Here is a 17,063-nt window from a genome sequence, read left to right as displayed (position 1 = left end):
ATGCGTTTTTTTGCGCATGCGGTTTTTGTTGACCATTGGTTATACAATGGAAATTAGGGGTTTGGGTTAGAGTTAGGGTTAGTTAAGGGGGTTTAGGGTTAGGGTTAGTATGGTTTGGTTAAGGGTTAGGGTTTTGGGTTAGTTAAGGTTTAGGGTTAGGGTTTGGGTTAGTAGGGTTTGGTTAAGGGTTAGGGTTAGTATGGCTTGGTTAAGGGTTAGGGTTAGTATGGTTTGGTTAAGGGTTAGGGTTATTATGGTTTGGTTAAGGGTTAGGGTTAGGGTTTGTAAAGTCATGGCTTGGGTTAGTGTTAGTCCTAACCCTATCTTGATTTTTTTGGTGAGGCCAACTAATGTTGGAAAAAAATGCAAATGCGGTAAAAACGCACTAAAAACGCATACAAACGCATAAAAACACTGTGTTTTTTTTCATGCATGCGCATAAAAATGCTTGAAAAAATGCAGCATTTGTATGCGTTTGTATGCGTTTTTTCCATGCGTTTTTTTGCGGGAAAAACGCGCTGCAAAAAAAAGCAAGTGTGAAAATAGCCTTATAGACCTGATGATGTGTGGCCAGCCAATCACTGTAATTCCACAACAAAGATTTCTCTGGCACTACATTGCATGACAGACAATCCCTGCATGGTGATTGGGTCTCTAAAGAGTGCCAAAAATGCAGGGAGGGGACTCGAGTTCCCGCCGAGCAATCCTGAAAATGCTCGGTGCTCGCCGAGTACCGCAAGTATAGTGATACTCGGGCGAGTAACGAGCATTACCGAGTATGCTCACTACCACTAAGTGCTAGAATAGCAGAATCCCCCTTCATGTAACCCCATTTTGGTAATTATACCCCATTTGGAATTTATCTACAGGTATAGTGATGATTTTGACTCCATGGATATTTTCCAGAAACAGACAGCAGTGGATGTTGCTTAGTGAAAAATGCAAACTGCCATTGTAGTGCCCAGTACGTTGCAGTCACCAGTATGTGGTAGTGCCCAGCTCATGCTTCTGTAGCACATAACTCAAAATTAGATGGGCTGTCATCACTACAGAAATACCAAACGTGGATGCTAAATGTGGTTTAGACACACTGTGGCGATCAGAAAGGAGGGGGCATTTGCATTTGGATGAGCAGAATTTGCAGACTTTCTTTTGGGAGGCGAGGAGCCATAGCTCTTTTCCAGAGCCTTTGTGCTACCAGTAACGTGGAAGCCACCTATATTTCCATTGACAGGTGATGGTCTTGAGTGGGGACTTGCTTTTTTTGTGGATTGATTTGAAGCTTTTGTAGGGAACATTTTCCATAATATTTGAGATGACATTTATCCGGCGCACTACGCTGGGCAGTTGCATCGGCGTTTACATCTAAAACACTGAGTGACAGGATTCAGATGAGACCTCCAGTTTACTCATTATAATGCAGCAGCAGAGTTACTCTGGACTCTGGCGATGTCCTTCTTTTCAGAGGTGCACAAAACTGTGGCTGACTGCGCTTTTATGAATGTCTAAAAAGATAGACACCGCCGGATCATAGGAAGCCAAATGGCATCCACAGTGATTCCATCTGAATCATTAGAAGGAATGAGGTTCTATTTGAATTGCGTATTTCAGAGATTTACACGGAAACCCTGGTGTAAGCGCTCAGCATAGAGCGCAGAATAAATATGAGCCAAGCCTTACTGCGATCTTTGGGAGGCAGAATGATCAAATCAGCAGCAGGTGAGGAATTGGTTTTACTCATATTTTATGCTATTTATCGTGTGGTATAAGTGATTAGGTGACTTTATTCTTTAGGAAAGTGCGATTACAGAGATACCAGATGTGGAGACACAGGGGTCAGCGGGTGCTCTAGTTCACTAGCCGAAACCACATGGGCAAAGGATCATCCCTCTGTCACGTCGCTGTCAGACTCAGGGCCTGCTGTTTCGGCTTCGGCCACAAGGAGGCGCCGGACTGGCAAGTCGCCGCCAGACTCGGGGCCTGCTGGTCCGGCTTCGGCCACTTGGAGGCGCCGGACTGACACGTCGCCGGCAGACTCGGGGCCTGCTGTTCCAGTCTCGGCCACTAGGAGGCGTCGGACCGTCACGTCGCCGTCGGACTCGGGGATGGCTGTTCCTGCCTTGGCCACTTGGAGGCACCGTGGTTCGCCCCTGGGTGAGGGTGGTGACAGAGAAGAGCCTCCTGCGCAGGCAAATGGTGGGCGCAGGCTCCGCCCCTCTGTCAGTCATGTAGGACTTACTGCATCACCATCTGGCCTGGTCCTGGGGGCGGTCCTAATTAATTCATCAGTCCGGGAACATGTGAGGGATGACCTGATCCCTCAAATACCTTGGGACTGGTCTTGCAAGCCGCCGGATATATTCTTGGTTCTGCGTGCTTCTGTGTAATTTGCTATAGCTAACTCTCACCTCAGCCTGGATTTCTGACCATTCTATTGCCTGCCATTTTTGTACCTCTGTCTCTCTTTCGATTTTTTGACAGACTTTCGCTTGGATTCCTGACCCTTCTACTGCCTGCTGATTCTGTACCTTGCTGCCCTCCTGGTTTTACTGACCTTGGCCCCCTGAGCCTTGCTACAATTCCAGATCCCTGTATAGGGGTTAAGGGTCTCGGGGTTACTCGGGGTGCTGTTCCTACTGCAGCCCAGATTCACAGACGGCCGTCACATTATATTCGGCCGAAAAAACTGCTTTTTGTATATATGTCCATCATATATAAAAGCAGTCTCCTGAACTTTTTTTTCCCTTCTCCTGCCTGAGCTGATTTCTTGGCTGAACACCTGCTCCAGTGCACAGCCTGAAGGAACACTCCCATCTTCCTATACCAGCCTGCTGCAGCCTGGAGACTTCAAAGGAAATGCTGAGCGTCAGGAATCCACATTCCTGGGACATCGGCCTCTGGGCAGCTCTGGTCGTGCTGGCCCAGAGGCTCAGGTATTGCCCGCAAATGCGGCTAAACTTTTGTTACCCGTCTCTCTCTCTCGTTTTCTAAGAAATCTCTGTGTGTGAAGGCTTATGTGGATTGTGGTTCTGCAGGCAACTTCATGGATTTTTTGCTTGCTAGGAATCTTGGTGTACCTTTGCTAAGGCTTAATGCCCCTATTCAAACCACTGCGATTAATGGTACATCTATTATACAAGGTGGAGTGGAATTTGTTACTACAGAAATTGCTATGTCAGTGGGGACATTACACACAGAACATATGTCGTTTTTTGTTATTCACAATTTATCACATGCAGTTGTTTTAGGTATGCCATGGTTGCGCCAGCACAATCCTGTTATTGACTGGCACCTAGGTGATATCATGCGCTGGAGTCCACAGTGTCAAAATCACTGTATGTCGCTGTCAGTGAACCAAATTAAAATTAAAACTCCCTTTATACCATATGCATTCAGGGACTATGAGGATGTCTTTTCCATAGTGGAGTCTGAGAAATTACCTCCTCATAGAGAGTATGACTGTCCTATAGACTTGGTCCCAGGTTCCCGTCTCCCTAAGGGGAGAATATTTAATCTCTCTGGTCCAGAGCGTGTAGCCATGAATGACTACATAGCAGACAGCTTACAAAAAGGTTTTATTAGACCCTCCACTTCACCTGTAGGGGCTGGGTTTTTCTTTGTGGAAAAAAAAGATGGTGGACTCAGACCTTGCATTGATTATCGTGAGCTGAACGCTATTACTGTAAAAAATCAGTATCCGCTTCCACTCATCCCTGATCTGTTTAATCAGCTACTGGGAGCCCATTGGTTCACTAAGCTTGATCTCCGGGAGCTTACAATCTTGTCCGCATAAGAGAGGGAGATGAGTGGAAAACCGCGTTTAACACACCCCTTGGTCATTTTGAGTATCTTGTTATGCCGTTTGGGTTAAGTAACGCACCTGCCGTGTTCCAAAACTTTGTGAATGATATCTTCAGGGATATCTGTGGTGTATATGTAGTGGTTTATTTAGATGACATCCTGATCTACTCTGCTGATGTTCTTACACACACGTAACATGTCCGTTCTGTGCTCCAGAGACTTAGAGAACATTCTCTATTTGCCAAGCTGGAGAAGTGTTTTTATGGCTGAGGAGGTACAATTTTTGGGGTACATGATTTCTGCTAAGGGGTTCTGCATGGATCCTGCCAAGATCCGACCCATTAGAGAATGGGTGCAACCCAAAACTCTAAAAGCGCTGCAGCGATTCTGGGGTTTACAAATTACTACCGTAAATTTATCAAAGGCTTCTCTGAGATCGCCAAACCGCTCACGGATCTGACCTGGAAGGGGGCAGACGTGGTTAATTGGAAGCCTGAGGCACTTCAGGCATTTTCTGTTTTAAAGGATTGTTTTTCTGCCAACCCAATATTAATCCAGCCTGATCTAGACCGCCCCTTTGTGGTAGAGGTTGATGCCTCTGAGGTTGGAGTAGGGGCAGTGCTTTCCCAAGGCACTACTTCCCTCCCTCAACTCCATCCATGTGCCTTCTTTTCCCGAAAATTCTCTCCTACTGAGAAAAATTATGAAATAGGGAATCGGGAATTGTTGGCCATAAAGTGGGCCTTCGAGGAATGGCGCCATTTCCTCGAAGGTGCTAAACACAAGGTTACAGTGATCAAAGATCACAAGAACCTGACCTACTTAGAGTCAGCTAAAAGACTGAATCCTAAGCAGGCTAGGTGGGCTTTGTTCTTCTCAAGGTTTAACTTTGTGATCACGTTTCGTCCAGGGACTAAAAATGTAAGGGCTGATGCCCTCTCTCGAAGTTTCTGCCCCTCACAGGCTGAGGACTCGGAACCAGTTCCAATACTGGCCAATGGGATCTTTGCGTCGGCAGTGTCTCTGGACCTTCTGGAGGAGATCCGTAGGTCCTCAGAACCAGCCCCGGACACGACGCCCCCCCAGAAATTGTTCGTTCCAGCCCCGTTTCGTCTACAAGTTCTGAAGGAGTCGCATGACTCTGTCCTGGCAGGCCATCCTGGTGTCAATAATACCACTAGACTAGTGACTAGGAATTTTTGGTGGCCGACGGTGGTTAAGGACTGTTAAGATTACATACTAGCTTGCGAAACTTGTGCTCGCGCTAAGTCCCCCCATAATCGGCCTGCCGGCTGGCTCCAGTTCTTGCCCGCCCCAGAGAGTCCATGGACCCACATCTCCATGGACTTCATTACTGAGCTGCCACCCTCAGAAGGGAAGACATGTATCTGGGTGGTGGTGGACAGGTTCAGTAAGCAATGCCATTTTGTTCCCCTGTCTGGACCTAATTCAGAAACTTTGAGTAAGTTGTTCGTCATTCATGTAATACGACTGCATGGCAGTCCAGTGAATATCGTGTTGGACCGTTCGTTTCTAAATTCTGGAAGGCATTCTGCAAACGCATTGGCGTTGAATTGTCCTTCTCCTCCTCTTACTACCCTGAGACCAATGGTCAAAGTGAGCGCACCAACCAGGCCTTAGAGCAGTATCTCCGCTGCTATGTCTCGGAACATCAATCCGATTGGATGTAACATCTCCCGTTAGCCGAATTCGCCCTAAATAACCAATACCAAGAATCCATCAAAACCTGCAATTCCTCTGCAATCATAGTTTGCAAGCACGTTTTGGTTCATTTTTGGCTAAGATGTCGGAGCTCCCGGGGGTAGAGAAATCCATACATCTCTTAAGGACCATCTGGTCAGAGGTTAACACAAACTTGAAAGGCTCCCAGGTCAGACAGGCTTCGGCCGCAAATAGACGGCGGTCCAAGGGGCCGCACCTGGGAGTTGGGGACAAAGTTTGGCTGTCTACCAAGAACATTAAGCTTAAGGTACCATCTGCCAAACTGAGTCACAGATTTATTGGTCCCTATGAGATATTAGAGGTAATTAACCCGGTAGCCTTTCGTTTAAAGCTCCCTCAGTCTTTTAAAATACCCAATGTTTTCCACAAATCCCTCCTCAAGATGTACCGCTCCCCAATTTATCCTGACCAGTCCCCTCCTCCTCCAGTTTTGATCAAGGGTGCCTTGGAGTACGAAGTCCAGGGTATCCTTGATTCCCGTTTGGTGAGAGGGTCCGTGCAATATTTAGTGCATTGGAAGGGCTACGGTCCAGAGGAGAGGTCCTGGGTCCCCGCTGGTGACATTCATGCCAAGGGGTTAATTAGAACGTTTCACCTCCTTCACCCTGACAAACCGGGTTTTGAGGGTCCAGAGGCCCCTCTTAGAAGGGGTGGTACTGTCACGTTGCTGTCGGACTCAGGGCCTGCTGTTCTGGCTTCGGCCACTAGGAGGCACCGGACTGGCACGTCGCCGCCAGACTCGGGGCTTGCTGGTCCGGCTTCGGCCACTGGGAGGCGCCAGACTGACACGTCGCCGCCAGACTCGGGGCCTGCTGTTCCGGTCTTGGCCACTAGGAGGCACCGGACCATCGCGTCGCCGGTGGACTCGGGGACGGCTGTTCCTGCCTCGGCCACTGGGAGGCGCCGTGGTTCGCCCCTGGGTGAGGGTGGTGACAGAGAAGAGCCTCCTGCGCAGGCATCTGGTGGGCGCAGGCTCTGCCCCTCTGTCAGTCATGTAGGGCCTACTGCATCACCATCTGGCCTGGTCCTGGGGGCAGTCCTAATTACATCATCAGTCCGGGAACCTGTGAGGGATGACCTGATCCCTCAAATACCTTGGGACTGGTCTTGCAAGCCGCCGGATATATTCTTGGTTCCCCTGCGTGCTACTGTGTGATTTGCCATAGTTAACTCTGACCTCAGCCTGGATTTCTGACCATTCTATTGCCTGCCGTTTTTGTACCTCTGCCTCTCTTCCGATTTTTTGACGCTGACCTTCGCTTGGATTCCTGACTCTTCTACTGCCTGCTAATTCTGTACCTTGCTGCCCTCCTGGTTTTACTGACCTTGGCCCGGACTTTTGACTCTTCTTCTGCCTGCTGATTTTGCACCTCTGCTGCCCTCCGGCCTCCGACTCCTGCCCACGATTATGGGTTTTAGTTTTAACCCCTTGGCGGCCGTCCTGCTCTGGTCCACTGCTCCACTAGACTGCTACCCCCTGGGCCTTGCTACAATTCCAGATCCCTGTATAGGGGTTAAGGGTCTCGGGGTTACTCGGGGTGCTTTTCCTACTGCAGCCCAGATTCGCAGATGGCCATCACACCCACCAAACGCCCGCTCCCCTTTGACCATGGGCATAATACTACTCAGACAACACAGGGTGAAGGCAAAACAATGTGGAAATACTTTATTTAACCACAAAACAGGCAAATAATATATAAAACAGTCCTAGCAAAATACCCAAGATGATGTAAAATTACAGAGTCTCACACTTCCGCTGACTCGCTGGGATAAGAACAGCTGTGACTTCAGAGCTTCCAGGGCCGACTACCCCATCTGTGGAACGCACAGGAGGAGGTAGCAACAAGCATAGGAAGCTGACAGTCCATTGAAGTACAAAGCCAGGTGACCAGAGGGTTGCATCCTGGCTTCACTGAACATCCCCATGGAGACCGGTTGGTGCCAATCCTGGCTTTCCCAAACGTATCCATGGAGCTCTGGTGACCGGTGGGTCCAAGTCATGACTACCAAAAAACATATCTATGGTACAGTGATGGTCAATTGAGCAAATCTTTATTCTTTCAGCTGGGGCCTATGGTCTCCAAGCTGGCATCCTGTAAAATGTCAAATCTGTTTCCCTCGTGATGGAGCCATGATCTGGCAGCTATCCTGTGGAGTGTTCCTGGCTGTGTTTTTGTAAAGACTCTCTGGTTCTTTTGATCTCTTGACTCTCTGGATGTATTGGCTGTCTGGATGTATATTGTTAGAGGCATATTCCACTTATATAGCTCACAACTGTTTTCATTCAAGCCAGCATCCAAAGGTAAAGAGGAAGATGTGATGAGGTTACCTTGCATTTTTTGACTACTTAATTAATTTGCATAATTTTTAATCCTCTGTTTAACAAGTCGACAAGCCACAGGACCCACACAATGGTCATTCAACAGATTAAGTAAAAATCCAGTGTTCAGCTACCCTACATCACTGTATTCTACACTGTATTCTAAAGGTAGACAATAAGTTGTAGGAGCCGATGTAAATATAGGTTGATATGTTTTGTGTTTATTTATAAAAAAAATCAGAAATTTTAGAAAAATGTTGACAAATTAGCAATTTTCAAACTTTGAATGATTATTTTTTTAATCCAGATAGTCATACCACAGCAAAACATTAATAAATAACATTTCCAACATGTCTGCTTAGAATCAGCACCATTTGCAAAATGTTCTTTTATTTTATTAGCATTTTAGGAGGTTTAATAATGTAGCAGTACTTTTTCATTTCTTCAAGGAAATTTACGAAATTTATTTTTTGAGGGACCTCTCCAGGTTTGAAGTGACTTTAGGGGTCCCATATATTGGAAAACCCCCATTTTAAAAACAGCACCCCCTAACATATTGAAAACTGCAGTCAGGTAGTTTATTAACCCTTCAAGTGATTTTCAGGAATTAATGCAAAGTGGCATGACAGAAATGAAAATGTGTATTTTTACCACCTAAATGCCGCTAAATTCTGAACAGGTTACAACAGCCGTCAGACTCTAAGGCAACCATTTGGTCGTGAATTGCCATGGCAAACATCAGGACCGCACAATCATGATCTGAGGGCACCATTGGGGATAAAGCAGAAGTCCCCACATTCTGTTAACTATTTATGTGATGTAGTCACTATTGATAGCAGCATCTAAGGGGGTTAAACAGATTTGGACGGTGCAAACACTTGTCGTAGCTGATGCAGCAAGTAGTGTACAGCCGACAGCTGCTGGATTGTCATCTGTATTGGGAGGCTATTCTCTTATATTTCAGGTCAGTAAAAAGACGTATTGGCGGTCATTAAGGGGTTAAGGCTAACATGACAACAGTGTATGGTTCTTGACCAACTGATGAACAAACGCATAAATGCAAAACGCAACATATAGATAACAGTCTATTCCTCCTGGCTTACAGGAAATAGACGTGTGGATAATTCAGATAGAATGCTGTGTCGTCACACCAGATTTATATATTTTTTATGTTTGGCTGCTGTCACAGATGCTTTTTATGGCAAAAACTGCATTGCCATATTTTCAGAGCTATAATTTTCCCATAGTTTTGCTGACAGTCATGTGAGGGCTGGTTTTTTGAATGATCAATTGATGTTTATTGGTATAATTTTTGGACACATGACATTTTTGAATCACTTTTTATTCTGATGTTTGGGAGGCAGAATGAACAAAAAACAGTCATTCATTTTTTTATATCTTTCCGCATGTAGTAAAACAGATAAGGTAATTTTATTCTTCGGGTCAGTATGATTACAGCAATACCTCATTTATTTTTTTTATGTTTCAGTGCTTTTACAAAATAAAAACTATTTTATAGAAAAAAAGAATTGCTTTATTATAACTTATTATTATTATAACTTATTATGTTATTTATTATAACTTTTTTATTTTTCTGCCGACGGACCCGTATGGAGGCTTTTTTTTTTTGCAGGACAAGATGACATTTTCAGCTGTACAATTTTTATGTAGAGTGGTTTTTTTTTTTCAGTTTCTTTCCCTTTTTTGTTCAGCAATATGATGATAAAGCATAGTTTCTTGCATTTTTTTTATGTTTGTTTTTAAGGTGTTCACTGAAAGGGTTAACTAGTGGGACAGTTTTATAGGTTTGGTTGTTCCAAAAGGGATGATACCAAATATGTGTACTTTTTTTCATTTTATTTTTTTACATAAATATATTTATTGGATTATTCTTTTTTCTTTTTTTTTGTTCTTTATTTTGTGATTTATTTTTTTAATAGTGTTACGTTTTATTAACTTTTTTCTACTCTTTTACATTGTCGCCGGATGGGACATCAACTGTATAATGACAGATCACTGATCTACCTGATCACAGCGCCATATCTATACTGCAGTTTGCGGGAACACCGCTCCTACTGCGCCGTATATATACAGCGTTAGTCGGCAATGGGTTAAACGATGCTGTCTATGAATGGACAATGAGCCAAGCTGTGCCCTTTCAAATACCTGTGCCTTCCTATACAGACAATAGGAAATATTCTTTCTAGTACAGACCATTTGCTGACATCCCTCTAAGCTGAGAATCCATGAGCTGAGGTGCCAGGATTGACACCTACCTCCAGCAAAAGCCCCTTTGTGCTTACAATATTGGTATATCCAGTGTCACCCTTTTGTCAACTAAATGGAACTCTACTGCCTGATTGATTTCCCTAATTATTTATTTGCTTCAGGCTCTACATGAGTTATTAGATGATGATGAAGATATGTTTCCCAGGAATAACATTTCCCACATTCTGAACATAAAAAATAGTTTCTACCCTGTATGAGTTCTCTGATGTGCATCAAGCTTTGATCTCCATCTATAACATTTCCCACATTCTGGACATGAATATGGCTTCTCTCCTGTGTGAATTCTTTGATGTGTAATAAGATCTTGTCCCTGGATAAAACATTTCCCACATTCTGGACATGGATACGGCTTCTCTCCTGTGTGAATTCTTTGATGTTTAGGAAGATCTGGTTTCTGGATAAAACTTTTCCCACATTCTGGACATGAATATGGCTTCTCTCCTGTGTGAATTCTCTGATGTTTAAGAAGATCTGAATTGTAGTTAGAAAAATATTCAGAATTGAGAGTCCTCAGTGGTTGATACCTTTTAATGGCTAACTGAAAAGATGGTAACACATTGCAAGCTTTCGAGACTACTCAGGTCTCTTCATCAGGCATAGACTAATACAAAATCTGAAGTGTCACATATTATGCACAATACAGCACGGAAAAAAATGCAATAGATGAGACAAGTGACGTGAAGCAGAATTATGATTATGGGAGAGGGATGTTTTATTGTCCGGATGTTTTATTGTCCTCTGATTGCGGTCTCCTAATGTGTTGTGATGCCCCCACAAGGTCTTAGGAGCAAATTCCTTAATAGATGTAAAAAGACATAAATCCATGCGACACATTCATTCCAGCATTGAGAGTGTCAAAGGTCATAAATTCATACTCACAGACTCTTCTCTTTCTCTGAGATGTGAAGTTACCTTTCAATACCAGTAATTTCATATCCCTGGTGTTGTGGTCCATCATACAAAAATGTTTTGCCACAGGTAGATCCATTCTTTTTTCTCTTATTGTGTGATGATGAGCATTCATCCTTGTTCTAAGCTTTTGCCCTGTCTCCCCCACATACAGACCCCCAGTTGGACATTTAGTACAAATAATTAAGTACACCACATTAGATGTAATGCAGCTGAAAGTACCTGGGATCTTGAATTGTAGTTAAAACTTTTCGCATTCTTGACATAAATGTGGCTTCACCCCTGTGTGATTTCTTTGATGTATGCGGAAATGTGATTTCTGGTTAAAACCTTTCCCACATTCTGAACATGAAAATAGCTTCTCCCCTGTGTGAATTCGCTGATGCATAAGGAAATGTGCTTTCTGGTTGAAACATTTCCCACATTCTGGACATGAATATGGCTTCTCTCCAGTGTGGATTCTTTGATGTTTAAGAAGATCTGATCTCTGAATAAAACATTTCCCACATTCTGGACATGAATATGGCTTCTCCCCTGTGTGTCTTCTTTGGTGTTTAAGAAGATCTGAATTGTAGTTAAAACTTTTCCCGCATTCTTGACATAAATGTGGCTTCACCCCTGTGTGATTTCTCTGATGTTCGCGGAAATGTGATTTCTGGTTAAAACATTTCCCACATTCTGAACATGAAAATAGCTTTTGCCCTGTGTGAATTCGATGATGAATAAGGAAATGTGATTTCTGGTTGAAACATTTTTCACAATCTGGACATGAATATGGTTTCTCTCCTGTGTGAATTCTTTGATGTTTAAGTAAATCTGGTCTTTGGATAAAACCTTTCCCACATTCTGAACATGAAAATGGCTTTTGCCCTGTGTGAATTCGCTGATGAATAAGGAAATGTGATTTCTGTTTGAAACATTTTCCACATTCTGGACATGAATATGGCTTCTCTCCTGTGTGAATTCTTTGATGTTTAAGAAGATCTGGTTTCTTAGTAAAACATTTCCCACATTCTGGACATGAATATGGCTTCTCCCCTGTGTGACTTCTGTAATGTGTAATCAAATTTGACTTACGGTTAAAACATTTCCCACATTCTGCACATGAAAATGGCTTTTCTCCTGTGTGAACTCTCTCATGTGTAAGGAATTTAGATTTATGTTTAAAATATTTCCCACATTCTGAACAGGAAAATGGTTTCTTCTCTGTGGGAATTATTTGATGCTCAACATCACTTTTGCAGCTTTCATTTTGCTTAACAGTCTGTGATGAATCCAAATAGGTGACTGATTGAAAAGGCTCCGATGATTGATTTTTGCTCTGAAGGGCTGGAGGTATAGCTGGAATAATGGCATGATTTTCATAGGTATCTGTTTTGACACCACAGTCATCTGTCAAGAATAAAACAGATTTTATTATTTTTCATTATCAATGCCTTATATTTTATATCATTTCTATATACATAATTCTATACAACTAAACGCATAATAAAACTAGGACCTAGGACAGTGGTGAGCCACCTGTTCACAAATCCCATGGTACTAAACCTCTAAAGTACAATCGACAAACATACCGTATATACTCGAGTATAAGCCGACCAGAGTATAAGCCGACCCCCCTAATTTTGCCAAAAAACTGGGAAAACTTATTGACTCGAGTATAAGCCTAGGGTGGAAAATCATGCCCCCATAAGATGCTCCATAGACTATGCCCCCATAAGATGCTCCATAGATTATGCCCCATATGCTGCCCCCATAAGATGCTCCATAGATTATTCCCCATATGCTGCCCCCATAAGATACTCCATAGATTATGCCCCTATATGCTGCCCCCATAAGATGCTCCATAGATTATTCCTCCATATGCTGCCCCCATAAGATGCTCCATAGATTATGCCCCTATATGCTGCCCCTATAAGATGCTCCATAGATTATGCCCCTATATGCTGCCCCCATAAGATGCTCCATAGATTATTCCCAAATATGCTGCCCCATAAGATGCTCCATAGATTATTCCCCTATATGCTGCCCCTATAAAATGGTCCATAGTTTATTCCCCCATATGCTGCCCCATAAGATGCTCCATAGATTATGCCCCTATATGCTGCCCCCCATAAGATGCTCCATAGATTATTCCCCCATATGCTGCCGCTGCTGCATTTAAAAATAAAAAAAGACATACTCACCTCTCTGTCGCTGGGTGTCAGGTGCCGGTGTCACTGCTGGCACCTGAGATACTCAGCTGTCCTGCATCCATGGCTGCTTGCTGCTGTTTGGCACGTCATTTGTCAGTGACGTTTAGACTGCAGGGGGCGCGGCGCGCACTAACCACGTCACCGTGCCCTCTGCTGTCTGAACGTCTCTGACAGATGACGTGCCAGACAGCAGCAAGCAGCCATGGACGCAGAACAGGTGAGTATCGCTATACTTACCGGTCCTGGCGCTGTCTCATCAGCCCCCAGCTTCTCGACGATCTCCCTTCCTGCCTTCAGCTGTCACGTGGTACCGCTCATTAAAACTCATGAATATGCGCATATTCATGAGTTTAATGAGCAGTACCATGTGACTGTTGAAGGAAGGAAGGGAGACCGCGGAGAAGCTGGGGGCTGAAGAGACAGCGCCAGGACCGGTAAGTATGACCTGACACTCCCGTCCCCCCTCCCCCTCCAACCCCCTGGTGTATGTGACTCGAATATAAGCCAAGAGGAGGACTTCCAGCCCAAAAAAATGGGCTGAAAATCTCGGCTTATATTCGAGTATATACGGTAATACACAAATGCAGAAAAGCTTGAAGCAATAAAGGGAGGATTAAAAATAAGCTTTATTATTGTTAGGAGTGGTGGAAGGCACTAAATTAAAAATATAAATAAAGTGCCTTCGCCACTCGGGGTCCACCATGCGGTAGATGAGGAACCGCTGCTAGAGGGTAGCAGAGCCCTGTGGCGGTAATGTGCACAGGGTTCAATACCACCCAGGTGCAACAAGCAGTCTCTGTTGTAGGCACAGAGCTGCTATAACCAAAAATGAACAAAGTAACGCTGAGCCTGTTAGCAGCACATAGACTCAGCGGCACACACACGATACTTGGTCACCGGAGTAGTTAAGAATACCGGCACTATCTCCGAAAAACCTACCATAGTACTTGTGTGCGAGGCGCCGCAACCGCGGGCGCAATACTAGGCTGCAACTGCAGCGCGGCGAGGAAGATGCCGCAGAGAGGCACGGCTAAAACACAGGCGCTAGCAGTTGTTGCTGTGGAGCAAGTTGCGCTGGTGCAATTACTGGCTAGAACACATTCCTTCACACATGCGTATTATCAGAGGGTAGGGGTTTCCAATGAGTCATTCACCAGATCATGCATCCATCAACAAACACGCAGCAGCAAGTAAGACTATACTAGCGCATGGCGGAACAGCCATGCACACTTTTTATAGCGAACGGGACCTTCCGGAAGCCTCCAGAACCCTGAGCAGAACCATGGAATCAGGAGCAGGACCTGAGCACCTGACTCCTGAACTCCAATGGGAGGTCGTCCCAGGAGCATGCTCAGAGAAGGGAATGAAGGACTTAGCCTCCGGAGAGAGTTGCTGCAAAGCAATCTCCTCTGCAATCTCTTCTGCAGTGGACAAAGAGCAGGAGACTGCAGAATGTGAGGGTCTAGATTCCTGCATAGTCAGGGCAGAAATCTGACTCCTAACATTACCCCCCTGTTGTGAGTTCATTTTCCCCTTCGTCACTGAGGTCTGGTGAACTTCCTATTCTGGTAAAGGAAGGTAATGAGCCTGATTATCAGGCACCTGAGCCTAATGATGATGACTGGCTGAGTGGAGTCACGGACTGGATATAAGGCTGCCGACGCCCTTCTGCCCTGCGGGTGATTTCTCTGTGGACTTCTAGGAGACCAGTCTGATTCCTGCTCCTCTAAAGCTAAGTTTTCTGCTTTGCCTGTTAGCATTTGTGTTTTGTTTTTGTTTGCCTTGCTTTTCTGGATTCTGCCATTCCCTGCTGGGGTGAGCTGAATCTCCTTTTGCCGGTTGCTCTGTCTTCAGAATATTCCTGAGTACTGACTTAGCCTTTTTGAAGCCTAGCGTCTTCAGGGCCTTTTTCACTGTCAGTTTGTTGGCTCTTATTTTCATAGGGTTTTTCACGGATTGCAGACAGCAGCCTTCCTGTCCTTTCCTATCTAGTTAGCTTGGGCCCCGTCTTTGCTCAGTCTATCTTTCTGTCTGTGTTAGTGTTCTTTCTTCTTGCTTCACCGTCATTATATGTTGGGTGCTGCCTTTTGCTTTGGGGTCTGCTCTGGGGCAGTTTAGATTTCCCTTTCTGTCTTTAGGCTATATAGTCCTGCGGCTGTGATCGAGGGGTCTAGGGCATCGTAGGAACCCCCCACGGCTACTGCTAGTTGTGTTGATAGGTTCAGGGGTCTGCAATCCGATAGCTGCCAACTTCTCTGGTTTTCTGGACTTAGCTAGCATTTCTGTTTTTGCCTCCTACGGTGACTCATTCATAACAGAATCACCCGCCATTCTGCAGATCCTAGGGTACTCAATAGCAGGAAAGAATTGTGTTTAAAAAAAAAAAAAAGTGTATATTCTTTCCTCTATATCTCTGAGGCCGTAGGGGGAATTTTTTTTTCTCTCAATGGAGATAAAGCAATTGTCTGATCATGTGGAGCAGCTCGCAGCGGAAGTGCGGGGAATTTCCGCCTACCTTGCTCGTTCGCATGCTGTTGAACCAAAGATCCCTACACCTGATGTATTTTTTGGGGATCGATCTAAATTTTTGAGTTTCAAAAATAATTGTAAATTATTTTTTGCCTTGAAGCCTAACTCGTCAGGGAGCTCCGCGCAGCAGGTTAAAATTGTCATCTCTTTGCTGCGTGGCGATCCCCAGGATTGGGCGTTTTCTTTGAAACCAGATGACCCTATTCTGACTAATGTGAACGCATTCTTTCAAGCCGTGGGGTTGTTGTATGACGAACCTAATGCTATTGATCAGGCTGAAAAGACTCTGTTGGCATTGAACCAGGGTCGAGATTCTGCAGAATTGTACTGTCAAAAGTTCCGAAAGTGGGCGGTCCTTACTACCTGGAATGATAATGCCTTGGCTGCTCTCTTTCGGAAGGGTTTGTCAGAAGCCGTAAAAGATACTATGGTGGGATTTCCTGTTCCCTCTGGTCTGGACGATTCTATGTCATTAGCCATTCAGGTTGATCGGCGTTTACGTGAACGCAGGATTGCACGAGAGTTGTTGCCATCGGTTGAACGGACGTCTGAACCTATGCAATGTGATAGAGTTTTGTCTAGGGCGCAACGTCAGGAGTTCAGAAGGCGTAATAAGCTGTGTTTTTTCTGTGGAGATGCCTCGCATATTATTTCTGTTTGTCCTAAACAAGAGAAACGCTTTGCACACACGTTTTCTGTTGGTGGTGTTCAACCTAAGTTTCTTCTGGCAATTACTCTGATCTGCTCCCTGTCCACATTTTCCGCCAAGGCTTTTGTGGATTCAGGAGCAGCGCTAAACCTAATGGACTTGGATTTTGCTAAACGTTGTGGATTTCCAATGACACCTCTGCAGACACCTATCCCTTTGAGGGGGATTGATGCTACTCCTTTGGCTAAAAATAAACCTCAGTTTTGGACCCAGGTGGTCATGCGGGTCGCCCCAGACCATCAAGAAAATTGCAGATTTTTGGTGTTGCATGGTCTGCATGATGCCATTGTTCTGGGGTTTCCCTGCTTGCAAATTCATAATCCAGTTTTGGATTGGAAATCTGTGTCTGTGGTGAGTTGGGGTTGTCGGTGTGCCTTTAGTGAGGCTCCGTTTTTTTCCACCTCTCCTCAGTCACATGATGTTCCTGACTATTTGGCGGACTTTTATGATGTATTTAGTGAGAATGAGTCTGCATCTTTGCCTCCTCATAGGAGTTATGATTGTGCAATTGAACTGAGCCCGGGGTGTAAATTTCCCAAGGGTCGGCTCTTCAATTTATCTGTACCCG

At 44.8% G+C, this 17,063-nt stretch overlaps 1 protein-coding gene across 1 annotated transcript in view; it reads right to left on the bottom strand.

Moving 5' to 3' along the window:
* The window catches only part of LOC141093967 (uncharacterized), a 744,741-nt gene that overhangs the window by 120,872 nt on the left and 606,806 nt on the right, over positions 1–17,063 (bottom strand). Inside the window, exons 7-8 of the mRNA XM_073579640.1 lie at positions 11,307–12,454; positions 10,341–10,721 (exon numbers count right to left, since the gene is read on the bottom strand). Of these exons, the coding sequence (XP_073435741.1) occupies positions 10,341–10,721; positions 11,307–12,454 (1,529 nt within the window). The remainder of the gene's footprint in view (positions 1–10,340; positions 10,722–11,306; positions 12,455–17,063) is intronic.

Source organism: Dendrobates tinctorius, unplaced genomic scaffold, assembly GCF_039654945.1.
Source record: "Dendrobates tinctorius isolate UK_male_01 unplaced genomic scaffold, ASM3965494v1 ptg000063l, whole genome shotgun sequence".
Taxonomy (NCBI): domain Eukaryota; kingdom Metazoa; phylum Chordata; class Amphibia; order Anura; family Dendrobatidae; genus Dendrobates; species Dendrobates tinctorius.
The sequence above is the reverse complement of the archived record's forward strand: the minus strand, read 5'-3'. Positions and strand labels throughout refer to the sequence as shown.